At 44.4% G+C, this 19,715-nt stretch overlaps 1 protein-coding gene across 1 annotated transcript in view; it reads left to right on the forward strand.

Annotated features, from left to right (window-relative positions):
- Positions 1 to 19,715, forward strand: part of LOC129812892 (phospholipid-transporting ATPase IC-like) — a 74,238-nt gene that overhangs the window by 17,999 nt on the left and 36,524 nt on the right. Inside the window, exons 2-9 of the mRNA XM_055864858.1 lie at positions 2,700 to 2,868; positions 3,368 to 3,465; positions 9,422 to 9,535; positions 12,917 to 13,015; positions 13,366 to 13,427; positions 14,334 to 14,406; positions 14,509 to 14,579; positions 16,334 to 16,416. Of these exons, the coding sequence (XP_055720833.1) occupies positions 2,727 to 2,868; positions 3,368 to 3,465; positions 9,422 to 9,535; positions 12,917 to 13,015; positions 13,366 to 13,427; positions 14,334 to 14,406; positions 14,509 to 14,579; positions 16,334 to 16,416 (742 nt within the window). The 5' untranslated portion in view covers positions 2,700 to 2,726. The remainder of the gene's footprint in view (positions 1 to 2,699; positions 2,869 to 3,367; positions 3,466 to 9,421; positions 9,536 to 12,916; positions 13,016 to 13,365; positions 13,428 to 14,333; positions 14,407 to 14,508; positions 14,580 to 16,333; positions 16,417 to 19,715) is intronic.

Consider the following 19,715-nt stretch of genomic DNA (forward strand, 5'->3'; position numbering starts at 1 on the left):
TATTATTATATTTTTTTGTAACTGTTTTAACAAAAGCTTGTAAAAATGGACTTGTAATTCGGATCAAGTGGCTCATCAGTTTGGTGGGAATGTTTTCCTTTAGTGCTCTGTTTTAATTAAAGAGAGTATGTAGTGGTTTTGGGGTATTTAACCCGTTTTGGCTTCGGTGGATGTGAGGAGGTAATTACTGGATTATCTCAAACTTTATAATGAGAGCAAAACACTCCTCAGTCATGACCTCCTCGCCAAAACACTCCTCAGTCATGACCTCCTCGCCAAAACACTCCTCAGTCATGACCTCCTCGCCAAAACACTCCTCAGTCATGACCTCCTCGCCAAAACACTAAAAGACCTTGCTGCTAAAAGGCTAACACGGAGTACTTACAGACATTTTAGGATGTTTGACCATTACCCATTTTTAAGCTATAATCTAACAAGACATTGAAAGCCATATGAGTTAACTATGTGTCAGTGTGCTCTGTGTATTGTTGGTAGTAGTAATCTCTGCTTACCTACATACTATTGGCTCAATAAATACCCCAAGTTGTTGTGTTGCCATTGCTGTTTTGCCTTTGGCAGTACAGTTGAGTGGACATGGGACTGGGAGGAGAATAGTTTTTTTTTAAAGTCTAGATCTGTGATTCATTTCCATCCATTTAAAAAAAAAATATATATATATATATATTTTTTTTACCTGAGCTGGAATAATGGCACAATGTTGACTTGACATTTCTGACTGTGGTTCTACTGTGCTTTCTGATGGATGTAGTTTGGCATGTGTTGAAGAGGTAGCCCTACAGAGCAGCGTAGTCACCTGACGGGCTGGCTGCATCCCAAATAGCAGCCTACATATACCCTATATAGAGCGCTAGCCGTGGTCAAGAGTAATGCATCTATTTAAGGGAATAGTGTGACGTTTGAGACATAGCTGTTTTCTGTCTGTAGAACACTTCTTTGTCTATGGGTTAAACTTTAGGAATGTGGTTGCTGCCTTGCTGATCAACTTCATTGCCACCATCTCCTTAAAACCGGTAGGGTTAGTGACGGGGAATGGAAATTCACCTGGGCTATTTGTCTATATTTAAACCTCCTGTTGCCTCAAGGTTTTATGTAGTTGAAAGGTTCAGTGTTTTTTTTTGTTTGTTTTTTGTTTGTTTGTTTTTTTGCTCTTGGTTCTATGCTACATGGCTACATACTTTTGTAGTGTATGTGGACACCTGCTCGTCAAAATCTATTTCCAAAATCATGTGCATTAATATGGAGTTGGTCCCCCTTTGCTGCTATAACAGCTTCCACTCTTCTGGGAAGGCTTTCCACTACATGTTGGAACATTGCTGTAGGGACTTGCTTCCATTCAACCACAAGCATTAGTGAGGTCGGGCACTGATGTTGGGCGATTAGGCCTGGCTCGCAATTTATCACGAATGTGTTCGATTGGTTTGAGGTCAGGGCTCTGTGCAGGCCAGTCAAGTTCTTCCACATCACTCTCAACAAACCATTTCTGAATGGATGTCGCTTTGTGGATGGGGGCATTGTCATGCTGAAACAGGAAAGGGCCCACCCCAAACTGTTGCCACACAGTTGGAAGCACAGAATCATCTAGAATGTCATTGCTTGCTGTAGCATTAAGAGTTCCCTTTCATTGAATGAAGAAGTACCCTGAACCATGAAAAACAACCCCAGACCATTATTCCTCCTCCACCAAACTTTACAGTTGGCATTATGCAATGGTGCAGGTAGCGTTGTCCTGGAATCCTCCAAACCCAGATTCGTCCGTCAGATTGCCAGATGGTGAAACGTGATACATCAATCCAGAGAACACATTTTCAATGGCGGCGAGCTTTCCACCCCTCCAGCCAACGCTTGGCATTGCGCGTGGTCATCTTAGGCCTGTGCGTGGCTGCTCGGGCCTTGGAAACTCATTTCACGAAGCTCCCGGCGAACAGTTCTTTTGCTGACCTTGCTTCCGGAGGCATTGTGGTCCTTGGTACTGAGTGTTGCAACTGAGGACAGATGATTTTTACACGCTACGCACTTTAGCACTGTGAGCTTGTGTGGCCTACCACTTAGCAGCTGAGCCTTTTTTGCTCCTAGATATTTGCTCTTCACAATAACAGCGCTTACAGTTGACCGGGGCAGGTCAAGCAGGGCAGATATTTGACGAACTGACTTGTTGGAAAGGTGGCATCCTATGGCGGTGGTGCCGTGTTGAAAGTCACTGAGCTCTTCAGTACAGGCCATTCTACTGCCAGTGTTTGCCAATGCATGGCTGTGTACTCCGTTTTATACTCCTGTAAACAATGTGTGTGGCTGAAATAGCCAAATCCACTAATTTGGATGGGTGTCTACATGCTATTGGCTATTTAGTGTATGTAGTATGACACAAACATTTTATCTTGTGTATGACACGAGTGCTTTAGTTTCCTTTCCTTGTCAAAGACTGAAATCTAACTTCACTGTTTAGTGCACTTCAAGTCCTCTGACATGCTTTGTGAATGTGAAACCGGTTTTGCTTTGGAAGAATGAGTTGACAAAATCATTTGCAAGAATCAGTGGCTATTTCAAAATACTCCTTGGTGAAAACTATGTTCTTTTTTTCCCACCCTCCCCTTTCTCTCTCCCTCAATCTTCTCTGCTCGCTCTTTCTCTCCTGTCCTCTCAACCCCCTATCCCCCTCCCTCTCCCCTCGCCCTCCCCAGTGAGCGACCTCCAGACGTTTCTCCACTATGAGTCGGGAGCGAGCAGACTCCCAGGGGTCACTTGGGCCTGACGATGAGGTCATGCCATATAGTGACGACGAGACGGATGATGAGTTGGACCCCGGCTCAGATGAAGAGCGTCCACAGGTCGAAGAGGCCAAGAGCACCGGTAAGAGACTGGGAGAGTACACTAGAGAAGAGCTGCCGTACACACACACACACACACACACACACACACACACACACACACACACACACACACACACACACACACACACACACACACACACACACACACACACACACACACCTCATCCATTAGACAATCATCTGAGAAACCACCCTTAATAGTGGTAATACCACCTTTTTGATTCATTTGGATGTGTTCCAGTTTCACCATTCAGCTGCCATGTTTTGTCTACCCTTCTGTTTCCAGAGTCTGACTGTCTGCCCTTCTGTTTCCAGAGTCTGACTGTCTTCCCTTCTGTTTCCAGAGTCTGACTGTCTGCCCTTCTGTTTCCAGAGTCTGACTGTCTGCCCTTCTGTTTCCAGAGTCTGACTGTCTGCCCTTCTGTTTCCAGAGTCTGCCTGTCTGCCCTTCTGTTTCCAGAGTCTGCCTGTCTGCCCTTCTGTTTCCAGAGTCTGACTGTCTGCCCTTCTGTTTCCAGAGTCTGGTTGGAGAGTCAAAGCGAACGACAGGGCCTTCTGTAACCTGCCAGAGTTTCAGAAAAAATACTTCTTGTGTCTCAAGAAGAGTAAATATGCAGTAAGTTCCCTCTCTCCCAGTTCCACCCAGGACTGCTGGTTCAAGCCTAGGTCTTGTTCGTTAGGCACCACACAAAGGCAATGGACAGAAACATGAAAGGTGTACCTGGACTTGTCCAATAAGAAACACACATGTTTTAGATTCCCCATTGTAAAAGGGTTTAAAACAGTTTATAGTTGCATGCCCTCATGAACACCAGCCTCATGAACACCAGCCTCATGAACACCAGCCTCATGAACACCAGCCTCATGAACACCAGCCTCATGAACACCAGCCTCATGAACACCAGCCTCATGAACCCTCATGAACCCTCATGAACACCAGCCTCATGAACCCTCATGAACACCAGCCTCATGAACCCTCATGAACACCAGCCTCATGAACCCTCATGAACACCAGCCTCATGAACCCTCATGAACACCAGCCTCCTGAACCCTCATGAACACCAGCCTCATGAACACCAGCCTCATGAACCCTCATGAACATCAGCCTCATGAACATCAGCCTCATGAACCCTCATGAACACCAGCCTCATGAACCTTAGTGAACACCAGCCTCTGAGTAAAGCAAAATATTGACTAATGAAACAAGTATATATATTTTTTAGGAGTATTGACAGTTGCTGGCAGGAGCGTGACAATAAAGGGAAAACACTGAGGTCGGTAGAAACCGATCGCTGTAATGTGCTTAGGAGGAGCACAGTGTCGTAAATTAAACGAGCCCATATTTGAGTACGGTAGGAGATAAAAGGCCAGTGCTTTGTTGAGGTATTTATCCATTTGGATTGCCTCATACGTACTTTCCAATGTTGTCATTGTTGACGCAGTAATAGATCCAGTGCATCATGGACAATAAGGAAGTATTTTATTTGATCAGTTTTTTTTTCTGATTGTCCCTACTTCCTTCTTACTGTGCTGATGTGTCTGTCAGACTGGCCTGGACACTTTGATATTTTCAGCCCAGAGTCTATGTATTTTATGGTGCTGTAATAATGCAGAGGTATTTACCAGTGACTGACAGGATTCCTGGTTAGTCTGTAGTTGGCTCTCTTTCCCATCTGTGGCGATAGAACTTCTTCTCTTTTGTGTTCATTTACTTGTTAGTCATCATTAGAATAATCTCATGTTACCATGAGAGTGTCGATCATCAGAGTTAGCCTGAAATCAAGCCTACCATTATGAAAATGAGGTGATACGAATCTCATTCAGTTGTCGAAACAAACAAAAGGCTAGTTCGAATGCTAACTGCAGGCACATTGGTGGCACAAAGTACAGATGTCAAACTAATGACTAAGTCTTCTCTGACATCTGAAAATAGCTCAGCTTTTGTTTGCAACTATTCTTTTGTTTTTCCCCATGATCTGTGGTTGTGCTCTGCCTGCCGTAAGGTATAGGGATTATGACACTGGAAATTCCTTGTACACAGTAGACACTCGCCTAAAAACCAACCTCCCTGTTTCTTCGGTTAATACTTCCTTGAAGGAACAGACAGAGCAGGTGTAAGGTGTTCTGTGTGTAACTAAATGTGCTGCTTTCCCTGGTTAAATAAAGAGCAGAGAGTCTGGGCTAAAGCCACTACCTTTCTAAAGCACCACTCCTAAACCACACTCTTATCCATAATGGTACTTCACCTAGCTGCTGTTTTCCTTTTTAAGACTACTCTTATAAAGTCACTGACCTTTACACTGGTGTCAAATCACATTTTATTTATCACATGCGGCGAATAAAACGGGCGTAGACTGTACTGTGAAATGCTTACTCACAAGCCATAAACCAACAATGCAGTTCAAGAATAAGAAAATATTTACCAAGTAGGCTAAAATAAAAACCGGTACCGAGTCAGTGTGCAGGGGTACAGGCTAGTTGAGGTAATCCGTACATGTAGGTGGGGGTGAAGTGACTATGCATAGGTAATAAACAAACAGCGAGTAGCAGCAGTGTACAAGAGATTTTTATGAACTGTTCAGCAGTCTAATGGCTTCGGGGTAGAAGCTGTTGAGGAGCCTTTTGGTCCAAGACTTGGCGCTCCGGTACCGCTTGCCGTGCGGTAGCAGAGAAAACAGTCTATAACTTGGGTGACTGGAGTCTCTGACAATTTTATGGGCTTTACTCTGACACCGCCTATTATATAGGTCCTGGATGACGGGAAGCTTGGCCGTTCGCACTACCCTTTGCAGCTCCTTACGGTCAGATGCCGAGCAGTTGCCATACCAGGCGGTGATGCAACCGGTCAGGATGCTCTCGATGGTGCAGTTGTAGAACCTTTTGAGGATCTGAGGACCCATGCCAAATCTTTTCAGTCTCCTGAGGGGGAATAGGTTTTGTCGTGGCCTCTTCACGACTATCTTGGTATGTTTGGACTATGATAGTTCGTTAGTGATGTGGACACCGAGGAACTTGAAACTCTCGACCCGCTCCACTACAGCCCCGTTGATGTTAATGGGGGCCTTTTCAGCCCGCCTTTTCCTGTAGTCCATGATCAGCTCCTTTGTCTTGCTCATGTTGAGGAAGAGGTTGTTGTCGTGGCACCACACTGCCAGTTCTCTGACCTCCTCCCTATAGGCCGTCTCGTCGTTGTCGGTGATGAGGCCTACCACTTGTGTCGTCAGCAAACTTAATGATGGTGTTGGAGTCGTGTTTGGCCACGGAGTCGTGAGTGAACAGGGAGTACAGGAGGGGACTGAGTACACACCCCTAAGGGGCCCCAGTGTTGAGGATCAGCGTGGCAGATATGTTGTCACCTACCCTTACCACCTGGGGGCAGCCCGTCAGGAAGTCCAGGATCAAGTTGCAGAGGGAGGTGTTTAGTCCCAGGGTCCTTAGCTTAGTTATGAGTTTTGTGGGCAATATGGTGTTGAACGCTGAGCTGTAGTCAATGAACAGCATTCTCACATATGTGTTCCTTTTGTCCAGGTGAGAAAGGGCAGTGTGGAGTGCGATTGAGATTGCCTCTTCTGTGGATCTGTTGGGGCGGTATGCGAATTGGAGTGGGTCTAGGGTGTCCGGGAGGATGCTGTTGATGTGAGCCATGACCAGTCTTTCAAAGCACTTCATGGCTACCGACGTGAGTGCCACGGGGCTGTAATCATTTAGGCAGGTTACCTTCGCTTCCTTGGGCACAGGGACTATGGTTGTCTGCTTGGAACATATAGGTATTACAGACTCGGTCAGGGAGAGGTTGAAAATGTCATTGAAGACACTTGACAGTTGGTCCGCGCATGCTTTGAGTACACGTCCTGGTAATCCGTCTGGCCCTGCGGCTTTGTGAATGTTTACCTGTTTTAAGGTCTTGCTCACATCGGCTATCAAGAGCGTTATCACACATTCATCCAGAACAGCTGGTGCTCTCATGCATGCCTAGTGCTCTCGTGCATGCCTATGTATACGTAGGTAGAGTTATTAAAGTGACTATGAATAGATAATAACAGAGAGTAGCATCAGTGTAGAAGAGAGGGGGGGGGGGGGGGGGCAATGCAAATAGTCTGGGTAGCCATGTCCTACTCTCGTCCTTTAGGTGTCCGTATGGTGCATCCCGAATGGCACTCTATTCCCCTGTATACCTGCACTACTTTGGAGTCCTGGTCCAAAGTAGACCACTTTATAGGACGTACAGTTGAAGTCGGAAGTTTACATACACTTAGGTTGGAGTCATTAACTCGTTTTTCAACCACTCCACAAATTTCTTGTTAATAAACTAAAGTTTTGGCAAGTCGGTTAGGACATCTACTTTGTCCATGACACAAGTAATTTTTCCAACAATTGTTTACAGACAGATTATTTCACTTATAATTCACTGTATCACAATTCCAGTGAGTCAGAAGTTTACATACAATAAGTTGACTGTGCCTTTAAACAGGTTGGAAAATTCCAGAAAATGATGTTATGGCTTTAAAGCTTCTGATAGGCTAATTAACATAATTTGAGTCAATTGGAGGTGTACCTGTGGATGTATTTCAAGTCTTACCTTCAAACTGAGTGCCTCTTTGCTTGACACCATGGGAAAATGAAAAGAAATCTGCCCCAAAATATTTAGACCTCTACAAGTAACCTAGTGGTTAGAGCATTGGACTAGTAACCAAAAGGTTGCATGATCGAATCCCCAAGCTGACAAGGTACAAATCTGTCGTTCTGCCCCTGAACAAGGCAGTTAACCCACTGTTCCTAGGCCGTCATTGAAATAAGAATTTGTTCTTAACTGACTTGCCTAGTTAAATAAAGGTAAAATAAAAATAAAAGTCTGGTTCATCCTTGGGAGCAATTTCCAAACGCCTGAAGGTACCACGTTCATCTGTACAAACAATAGTACGCAAGTATAAACACCATGGGACCACATAGCCATCATACCGCTCAGGAAGGAGACACGTTCTGTCTCCTAGAGATGAACGCACTTTGGTGCGAAAAGTGCAAATCAATCCCAGAACAACAGCAAAGGACCTTGTGAAGATTCTGGAGGAAACGGGTACAAAAGTATCTATATCCACAGTAAAACGAGTCCTATATCGACATAACCTGAAAGGCCGCTCAGCAAGGAAGAAGCCACTGCTCCAAAACCGTCATAAAAAAGCCAGACTACGGTTTGCAACTGCACAAGGGGACCAAGATCGTACTTTTTGGAGAAATGTGTCTGGTCTGATGAAACACAAATAGAACTGTTTGGCCATAATGACCATTTATGTTTGGAGGAAAAAGGGGGAGGCTTGCAAGCCGAAGAACCCCATCCCAACCATGAAGCACGGGGGTGACAGCATCATGTGGTGGGGGTGCTTTGCTGCAGGAGGGACTGGTGCACTTCACAAAATAGATGGCAACATGAGGATGGAAAATTATGTGGATATATTGAAGCAACATCTCAAGACATCAGTCAGGAAGTTAAAGCTTGGTCGCAAATGGGTCTTCCAAATGGACAATGACCCCAAGCATACTTCCAAAGTTGTGGCAAAATGGCTTAAGGACAACAAAGTCAAGGTATTGGAGTGGCCATCACAAAGCCCTGACCTCAATCCTATAGAAAATGTGTGGTCAGAACTGAAAAAGCTTGTGCGAGCAAGGAGGCCTACAAACCTGACGCAGTTACACCAGCTCTGTCAGGAGGAATGGGCCAAAATTCACCCAATTTATTGTGGGAAGCTTGTGGAAGGCTACCCGAAACATTTGACACAATTTAAGCAATTTAAAGGAAATACTACCAAATGCTAATTGAGTGTATGTAAACTTCTGACCCACTGGGAATGTCATGAAAGAAATAAAAGCTGAAATAAATCATTCTCTCTACTATCATTCTGACATTTGACATTCTTAAAATAAATTGGTGATCCTAACTGACCTAAAACATGGAATTTTTACTAGGATTAAATGTCAGGAAGTGTGAGAAACTGAGTTGAAATGTATTTGGCTAAGGTGTATGTAAACTTCAGACTTCAACTGTATTGTCATTTGGGACTGGGGTGAAACAGATAGGGTTTTTTGTCTAATAATTCCCCCCCCCCCCCCCCCCCCCCCTTATCATGATTGTGGCAGCTGTTTGTTGTTTATGCAAATTAACACGGAAAGTTCCACCTAGTGTGACAGAGGGAGAGAGAGAACTGTTCCACAGCGGACCAAAATGAGAGAATAGCCCCCCCCACACACACGGATAATGGGTTCTAGCAACTGCTAGGGGAATTCACACTCAACTAGGAACCAAAGGACCTTCTGATGAAGTCGTACTTCCCTGAAGTCTCCCTACTGTTAATGGCCATAATAGTCTCTAAACCAGTCTGTATCCGTAAAGCCCAGTTGTGTCTTCCCAGAAACGTTTTTAAAAGCAGTGTTTTGTATTTTTAGGAGCCTCACATCCTCTGTATGGACATTAAAGTGGAGGATTTCTCTCTGTGTCATTTTAACCATGTTTATGTACCTGTCCTTATTTCTTCAGTTCACCGTCTTACCAAATGTACTGTTGTTTCTTTGTGCCCTAGGGGAATGGAATCAAGACATACAAATATAACGCCTTGACATTCATCCCACTGAATCTGTTCGAGCAGTTCAAACGAGCTGCCAACCTGTACTTTCTGGCCCTGCTCATCTTACAGGTAAGTCTGCCGGAGACAGCAGTGTTACATCCAACTTTCGAAACTAACGGATTATAAGAATCTTCAGTGGTAGACCACTGAGGTTCCACTTGTAGCAGTCTCCCTGTCAGACATTATGCTACAGTACGGAAGGAATCAAATCAATACAATTTTGTCACAGGCTTCGTAAAGAACAGGTGTCGACTAACAGTGAAATGCTTACTTACGGGCCCTTTTTCAACAATGCAGAGTTAAAGATAAGATGGAATGATAAATAAATAGAAATAGTGACACGAGGAATAAATACACAGTGAATAACAATAACATGGCTTTACACAGGAAGTACCAGGTAATAACATGGCTTTACACAGGAAGTACCAGGTAATAACATGGCTTTACACAGGAAGTACCAGGTAATAACATGGCTTTACACAGGAAGTACCAGGTAATAACATGGCTATATACAGGAAGTACCAGGTAATAACATGGCTATACACAGGAAGTACCAGGTAATAACATGGCTTTACACAGGAAGTACCAGGTAATAACATGGCTTTACACAGGAAGTACCAGGTAATAACATGGCTTTACACAGGAAGTACCACGTAATAACATGGCTATATACAGGAAGTACCAGGTAATAACATGGCTTTACACAGGAAGTACCAGGTAATAACATGGCTATACACAGGAAGTATCAGGTAATAACATGGCTTTACACAGGAAGTACCAGGTAATAACATGGCTATATACAGGAAGTACCAGGTAATAACATGGCTTTACACAGGAAGTACCAGGTAATAACATGGCTTTACACAGGAAGTACCGGGTAATAACATGGCTTTACACAGGAAGTACCGGGTAATAACATAGCTATATACAGGAAGTACCGGGTAATAACATGGCTATATACAGGAAGTACCGGGTAATAACATGGCTATATACAGGAAGTACCAGGTAATAACATGGCTATATACAGGAAGTACCAGGTAATAACATGGCTATATACAGGAAGTACCAGGTAATAACATGGCTATATACAGGAAGTACCAGGTAATAACATGGCTATATACAGGAAGTACCAGGTAATAACATGGATATATACAGGAAGTACCAGGTAATAACATGGCTATATACAGGAAGTACCAGGTAATAACATGGCTATATACAGGAAGTACCAGGTAATAACATGGCTATATACAGGACGTACCAGGTAAGGACATGGCTATATACAGGACGTACCAGGTAAGGACATGGCTATATACAGGACGTACCAGGTAATGACATGGCTATATACAGGACGTACCAGGTAATAACATGGCTATATACAGGACGTACCAGGTAATAACATGGCTATATACAGGAAGTACCAGGTAATAACATGGCTTTACACAGGAAGTACCAGGTAAGGACATGGCTTTACACAGGGAGTACCAGGTAAGGACATGGCTATATACAGAAAGTACCAGGTAATAACATGGCTATATACAGGAAGTACCAGGTAATAACATGGCTATATACAGGAAGTACCAGGTAATAACATGGCTTTATACAGGAAGTACTAGGTAATAACATGGAAGTACCAGGTAATAACATGGCTATACACAGGAAGTACAAGGTAACAACATGGCTTTATACAGGGAGTACCAGGTAAGGACATGGCTATATACAGGAAGTACCAGGTAATAACATGGCTATATACAGGGAATACCAGTACTGAGTCGTTGCAGGAGTACCAGGTAATTGAGGTAGATATGTACATGTAGGTAAAGATAAATTGACTAGGCAACAGGATGGATGAGGATAAACAGTAGCAGCAGCGTATGTGGTGAGTGGGAAAGTGAGTGTGTGGTGGGTTTTAAATATACTTAAGTATCAAATGTAAATGTAATAGCTAAAATATACTTAAGTATCAGAAGTATAAATCATGTCACATTTCTTATTAAACAAACCAGACGGCACCATTTTTTTTTTCTTTTTTTTTTTTTTCTTAGACGGGTACACTCCAACACTCAGACATCATTTACAAACAATGCATGTGTATTCAGTGAGTCGCCCAGATCAGAGGCAGTAGGGATGACCAGGGATGTTCTCTGTTTAGTGAGTCGCCCAGATCAGAGGCAGTGGGGATGACCAGGGATGTTCTCTGTTTAGTGAGCCACCGACCAGGGGATTGGATGTGCTGACATCCCGGTACATCACTGGGGAAGAGAAGCTTACCCCTATACATATCTACTTCTATCGCTCCAGTATCCCTGCACTTTGTAAATATGGTACTGGTACTGTCCCTGTAATATACTTTCTCGTGTTCAACGTACATGACTGTGGCCTGAGCAGTGATGAAGTGTAATTTGTAAGCAATAAGGCCTGAGGGGGTGTGGTATACGGGCCAATATACCACGGCCAATATACCAAGGGCTGTTTTTAGGCACGACGCAACGCAGAACCCAGAGGTGACTTATTACTATTATAAACTGGTTACCAACGTAATTAGAGCAGTACAAATAAATGTTTTGTCAGGACCCTGGCCTGATCAGTAATGAAGTGTTATAATACAGGACCCTGGCCTGAGTAGTAATGAAGTGTTATAATACAGGACCCTGGCCTGAGTAGTAATGAAGTGTTATAATACAGGACCCTGGCCTGAGCAGGGAGGAAGTGTTATAATACAGGACCCTGGCCTGAGTAGTAATGAAGTGTTATAATACAGGACCCTGGCCTGAGCAGGGAGGAAGTGTTATAATACAGGACCCTGGCCTGAGTAGTGATGAAGTGTTATTATACAGGACCCTGGCCTGAGCAGCAATGAAGTGTTATAATATAGGATCCTGGCCTGAGCAGTAATGAAGTGTTATAATACAGGACCCTGGCCTGAGCAGTAATGAAGTGTTCTTATACAGGACCCTGGCCTGTATAAGATGAACTGCACTACCTGAGCCACTTGTGTGGGTTGTAGACTCCGTCTCATGTTACCACTAGAGTGAGAGCACCGCCAGCATTCAAAAGTGACCAAAACATCAGCCAGGAAGCATAGGAACTGAGAAGTGGTCTGTGGTCACCCCCTGCAGAATCACTCCTTTTTTGGGGGTGTCTTGCTAATTGCCTATAATTTCCACCTTTTGTCTATTCCATTTGCACAACAGCATGTGAAATTTATTGTCAATCAGTGTTGCTTCCTAAGTGGACAGTTTAATTTCACAGAAGTGTGATTGACTTGGAGTTACATTGTGTTATTTAAGTGTTCCCTTTATTTTTTTGAGCATTGTATATTACATTATTACATTACAATAATACATTATTATTCACCAGATTATTCCTGCAGTCAACACACTGCTTTGAAACTTTCTAACATGTTGGATAAAGGAATAGATTGTGATATTAATGCACATTATTAATCACCAGATTATTCCTGAGATCACCACGTTGCCTTGGTACACCACATTAGTGCCTTTAGTTCTGGTGCTGGGAATCACAGCCATCAAAGACCTGGTGGACGATCTGGTGAGTGACTCCAACCTCCTCCTCGCTGGCTGCATCTCAATTCTCCACCCTTCTCCCAAAGTATGCATTTGTTAACACTCCCCACCGTGGATTTAAAAACATAGGATTGGTATAAAGCATTTCAAGCGTACAAGGAAAAGAGTGGAAAATCGGGACGTTTGCCGCTGCCCAGACTCTGTTCACTTCATCCAATCGTGTCGTCCTACAGATGAGAGACGGACCAAGAAAGAGGCCTCCTTTTCATTGATAGCATATGCAGTGCACTCCATTTATGAAGAGAACATTGTGGTCCATTTTTTTTAATCTAGTGCTAAACCTCTGCCTGGTGTCTTCCCTTTCCTCCCCAACAGGCCCGCCACAGGATGGACAACGAGATCAATAACAGGAAGTGTGAAGTTCTCATGGATGGCAGGTAATGACTAGGAACCATAGAGAATCACTCCTTCGATAGAACTAGTTTTGTCATTGGCAGCTCCATTGAAAGTTTACACCATTTTAAAGTAGTCAACTGGGTGGGACTTGCAGTGTTTTTAAGGAAGGATCACAAAGTTACATCCAGGTCATCGGGAGGGATCAGCCAATTAAATATGCTGCAGATGGCAGTAAATCGTCATCCTTGGCTTTATACCTGTTCAAACACACTCCAGGTGGCAGTATGCATCCTTTCAGTTTGTTTACCAAGTCATACAAGTTGTAGTAGTAGAAGAAGAAGAAAAATGGACTACTTCAAAATGGAGATGTCCTCGATGGCACTGCCCCGTGCTCTCACAGACTCCATAATGGGACAGATTAAATCAAATCAAAGTATATTTGTCACGTGCGCCGAATACAACAGGTGTAGTAGACCTTACAGTGAAATGCTTACTTACAGGCTCTAACCAATAGTGCAAAAAAGGTATTAGGTGAACAATAGGTAAGTTAAAAAAATATAACAACAGTAAAAAGACAGGCTATATACAGTAGCGAGGCTACATATAGACACTGGTTAGTCAGGCTGATTGAGTTGGTATGTACATGAATGTATAGTTAAAGTAAAGCCTTTTTGTCCTAGACTTGGCACTCCGGGTAACGCTTGCCATGCGGTAGTACAGAGAACAGTTGTATATCTAGGTCTATGGTATGAATGTATATTACACTACTGTTATAGTTTCTCTCTCTGCTCTCTGGAGCTCCTTGGTACAGCAGCATACCGTTTTATAATATCTGAAATAGTTTTTGTTGTTATTGTCTGTGTTGTGCATCAAGATAAATGTCATGTTTTGAACATGTCTTATAAAGAATCTGAGTAGCTGACTGTAACAAACTATTTCCAAACCAGGTTTCAAGTGTCGAAGTGGATGAATATACATGTCGGCGATGTGGTTCGTTTGAAGAAAAATGATCACATCCCGGTAATGTCACATATTTGTTCTCTGACTAAAAACCCAACCAGCCATTTTATAATTCAGTTACAATATTTTGATTTGGTTATTTGCTTTTTTGTTTTCATTTAGGCCGACATTCTGTTGTTGTCCAGTTCAAATCCCAACAGTCTTTGTTATGTTGAAACAGCCGAGCTTGATGGGTAAGATGTTCGCCAATGAACGGTCAATTATGGGCTTGTCCCAAATGGCTCCCTATGTAGTGCACTACTCTAGACCAGAGCCCTATGGAACCCTATTCACGATGTAGTGCACTACATAGACCAGAGCTCTATGGAACCCTATTCCCTATATAGTGCACTACTTTAGACCAGAGCCCTATGGAACCCTAGACCAGAGCCCTATGGAACCCTAGACCAGAGCCCTATGGAACCCTAGACCAGAGCCCTATGGAACCCTATTCCCTATGTAGTGCACTACATTTGACCAGAGCCCTATGGAACCCAATTCACTATGTAGTGCACTACATTTGACCAGAGCCCCTATAGAACCCTATTCCCTATGTAGTGCACTACTTTAGACCAGAGCCCTATGGAACCCTATTGCCAATATAGTGTACTACTTTAGACCAGAGCCCTATGGAACCCTATTCCCTATGTAGTGCACTACTTTAGACCAGAGCCCTATGGAACCCTATTCCCTATATAGTGCACTACTTTAGACCAGAGCCCTATGGAACCCTATTCCCTATATAGTGCACTACTTTAGAGCAGAGCCCTATGGAACCCTATTCCCTATATAGTGCACTACTTTAGAGCAGAGCCCTATGGGCCATGGTCAAACGTAGTGCACTACTTTAGAGCAGAGCCCTATGGGCCATGGCCAAACGTAGTGCACTACTTTAGAGCAGAGCCCTATGGGCCATGGCCAAACGTAGTGCACTACTTTAGAGCAGAGCCCTATGGGCCATGGCCAAACGTAGTGCACTACTTTAGAGCAGAGCCCTATGGGCCATGGCCAAACGTAGTGCACTACTTTAGAGCAGAGCCCTATGGGCCATGGCCAAACGTAGTGCACTACTTTAGAGCAGAGCCCTATGGGCCATGGCCAAACGTAGTGCACTACTTTAGAGCAGAGCCCTATGGGCCATGGCCAAACGTAGTGCACTACTTTAGAGCAGAGCCCTATGGGCCATGGCCAAACGTAGTGCACTACTTTAGAGCAGAGCCCTATGGGCCATGGCCAAACGTAGTGCACTACTTTAGAGCAGAGCCCTATGGGCCATGGCCAAACGTAGTGCACTACTTTAGAGCAGAGCCCTATGGGCCATGGCCAAACGTAGTGCACTACTTTAGAGCAGAGCCCTATGGGCCATGGCCAAACGTAGTGCACTACTTTAGAGCAGAGCCCTATGGGCCATGGCCAAACGTAGTGCACTATCCTGTATAGAGAATACAGTGCCATTTGGGATGCAGACCATGTCTTAAAACCTTTTTTTATGTGTGATTTTATCATTTCAAATTGCATTTGTCAATATCTACCCCTTGATAAAATTACATTGACAGAACGTGCTTTTGTGTAAACGTACACATTTAGAGGCGAAGTGAGATTTAAAAAGGGTTTGTTGAGACTTGTTATCATCACAGTCTCGTTCAGCCTGTAGATTAGATTGAAAACTCATTGGTCAAACAACACTATGAGAAGCCCAGTATGTTTCAGTTAATTTAAAGATCAGGTTATTGTCCTTGTGTACAATGTACAGATGTTCCCTTTTATTTATATATATATATATACGTATGTATGTATGTGTATATGTATGTATCTATGTGTATTTATATGTGTATCTGTGTATTTATATATGTGTGTGTGTGTGTGTGTGTGTGTGTGTGTATATATATACTGAATTTGTCCCCAAATGAGTGTACTGAAATATCAACGTACATTTATTGTTTGGCAGGGAAACCAACCTGAAGTTTAAAATGGGTCTGAAAGTGACAGACGAGAGACTGCAGGAGGAGCAACAGCTGGCACAGTTTGATGGTAACATACTGCTCTACTGTCCGTCTTAACAGATGGACGTTAGATACTGTACATTTATTTAGATATGTGTGCTGGGTCTTAAGAGGAAGGCACTAACTGTACATCGCTCTGGAGAAGAGCATCTGCAAATGACCAAAATGTTATATAAAATGTGTGTATTTTGGAGAGGGAGAGGGAATCCCCATACAGCCGTGATAGTGTGTGGTCACTGTTCCCTTGTTTCCCCATACAGCCGTGATAGTGTGTGGTCACTGTTGCCTTGTTTCCCCATACAGCCGTGATAGTGTGTGGTCACTGTTCCCTTGTTTCCTCATACAGCCGTGATAGTGTGTGGTCACTTCCCTTGTTTCCCCATACAGCCGTGATAGTGTGTGGTCACTGTTCCCTTGTTTCCCCATACAGACGTGATAGTGTGTGGTCACTGTTCCCTTGTTTCCTCATACAGCCATGATAGTGTGTGGTCACTGTTCCCTTGTTTCCTCATACAGCCATGATAGTGTGTGGTCACTGTTCCCTTGTTTCCCCATACAGCCGTGATAGTGTGGTCACTTCCCTTGTTTCCTCATACAGCCGTGATAGTGTGTGGTCACTGTTCCCTTGTTTCCCCATACAGCCGTGATAGTGTGTGGTCACTGTTCCCTTGTTTCCTCATACAGCCGTGATAGTGTGGTCACTGTTCCCTTGTTTCCTCATACAGCCGTGATAGTGTGGTCACTGTTCCCTTGTTTCCTCATACAGCCGTGATAGTGTGTGGTCACTGTTCCCTTGTTTCCTCATACAGCCGTGATAGTGTGTGGTCACTGTTCCCTTGTTTCCTCATACAGCCGTGATAGTGTGTGGTCACTGTTCCCTTGTTTCCCCATACAGCCGTGATAGTGTGGTCACTGTTCCCTTGTTTCCCCATACAGCCGTGATAGTGTGTGGTCACTGTTCCCTTGTTTCCCCATACAGCCGTGATAGTGTGTGGTCACTTCCCTTGTTTCCTCATACAGCCGTGATAGTGTGTGGTCACTTCCCTTGTTTCCTCATACAGCCGTGATAGTGTGTGGTCACTTCCCTTGTTTCCTCATACAGCCGTGATAGTGTGTGGTCACTGTTCCCTTGTTTCCCCATACAGCCGTGATAGTGTGTGGTCACTGTTCCCTTGTTTCCCCATACAGCCGTGATAGTGTGTGGTCACTTCCCTTGTTTCCTCATACAGCCGTGATAGTGTGTGGTCACTTCCCTTGTTTCCTCATACAGCCGTGATAGTGTGTGGTCACTTCCCTTGTTTCCTCATACAGCCGTGATAGTGTGTGGTCACTGTTCCCTTGTTTCCCCATACAGCCGTGATAGTGTGTGGTCACTGTTCCCTTGTTTCCTCATACAGCCGTGATAGTGTGTGGTCACTTCCCTTGTTTCCTCATACAGACGTGATAGTGTGTGGTAACTGTTTCCTCATACAGCCGTGATAGTGTGTGGTCACTTCCCTTGTTTCCTCATACAGACGTGATAGTGTGTGGTCACTTCCCTTGTTTCCCCATACAGCCGTGATAGTGTGTGGTCACTTCCCTTGTTTCCTCATACAGCCGTGATAGTGTGTGGTCACTTCCCTTGTTTCCTCATACAGCCGTGATAGTGTGTGGTCACTTCCCTTGTTTCCTCATACAGCCGTGATAGTGTGTGGTCACTTCCCTTGTTTCCTCATACAGACGTGATAGTGTGTGGTAACTGTTTCCTCATACAGCCGTGATAGTGTGTGGTCACTTCCCTTGTTTCCTCATACAGACGTGATAGTGTGTGGTAACTGTTTCCTCATACAGACGTGATAGTGTGTGGTCACTGTTCCCTTGTTTCCTCATACAGCCGTGATAGTGTGTGGTCACTTCCCTTGTTTCCTCATACAGCCGTGATAGTGTGTGGTCACTTCCCTTGTTTCCTCATACAGCCGTGATAGTGTGTGGTCACTTCCCTTGTTTCCTCATACAGCCGTGATAGTGTGTGGTCACTTCCCTTGTTTCCTCATACAGCCGTGATAGTGTGTGGTCACTTCCCTTGTTTCCTCATACAGCCGTGATAGTGTGTGGTCACTTCCCTTGTTTCCTCATACAGCCGTGATAGTGTGTGGTCACTTCCCTTGTTTCCTCATACAGCCGTGATAGTGTGTGGTAACTGTTTCCTCATACAGCCGTGATAGTGTGTGGTCACTTCCCTTGTTTCCTCATACAGCCATGATAGTGTGTGGTCACTGTTCCCTTGTTTCCTCATACAGCCGTGATAGTGTGTGGTCACTTCCCTTGTTTCCTCATACAGACGTGATAGTGTGTGGTAACTGTTTCCTCATACAGCCGTGATAGTGTGTGGTCACTGTTCCCTTGTTTCCTCATACAGCCATGATAGTGTGTGGTCACTGTTCCCTTGTTTCCTCATACAGCCATGATAGTGTGTGGTCACTGTTCCCTTGTTTCCTCATACAGCCGTGATAGTGTGTGGTCACTGTTCCCTTGTTTCCCCATACAGCCGTGATAGTGTGTGGTCACTTCCCTTGTTTCCTCATACAGCCGTGATAGTGTGGTCACTGTTCCCTTGTTTCCTCATACAGCCGTGATAGTGTGTGGTCACTTCCCTTGTTTCCTCATACAGCCGTGATAGTGTGTGGTAACTGTTTCCTCATACAGCCGTGATAGTGTGTGGTCACTGTTCCCTTGTTTCGTCATACAGCCATGATAGTGTGTGGTCACTGTTCCCTTGTTTCCCCATACAGCCATGATAGTGTGTGGTCACTGTTCCCTTGTTTCCCCATACAGCCGTGATAGTGTGGTCACTTCCCTTGTTTCCTCATACAGCCGTGATAGTGTGTGGTCACTGTTCCCTTGTTTCCTCATACAGCCGTGATAGTGTGTGGTCACTGTTCCCTTGTTTCCCCATACAGCCGTGATAGTGTGTGGTCACTGTTCCCTTGTTTCCTCATACAGCCGTGATAGTGTGGTCACTGTTCCCTTGTTTCCTCATACAGCCGTGATAGTGTGGTCACTGTTCCCTTGTTTCCTCATACAGCCGTGATAGTGTGTGGTCACTGTTCCCTTGTTTCCTCATACAGCCGTGATAGTGTGTGGTCACTGTTCCCTTGTTTCCCCATACAGCCGTGATAGTGTGGTCACTGTTCCCTTGTTTCCCCATACAGCCGTGATAGTGTGTGGTCACTGTTCCCTTGTTTCCCCATACAGCCGTGATAGTGTGTGGTCACTTCCCTTGTTTCCTCATACAGCCGTGATAGTGTGTGGTCACTTCCCTTGTTTCCTCATACAGCCGTGATAGTG

Source organism: Salvelinus fontinalis, chromosome 2 (genome assembly GCF_029448725.1).
Source record: "Salvelinus fontinalis isolate EN_2023a chromosome 2, ASM2944872v1, whole genome shotgun sequence".
Taxonomy (NCBI): Eukaryota; Metazoa; Chordata; class Actinopteri; order Salmoniformes; family Salmonidae; genus Salvelinus; species Salvelinus fontinalis.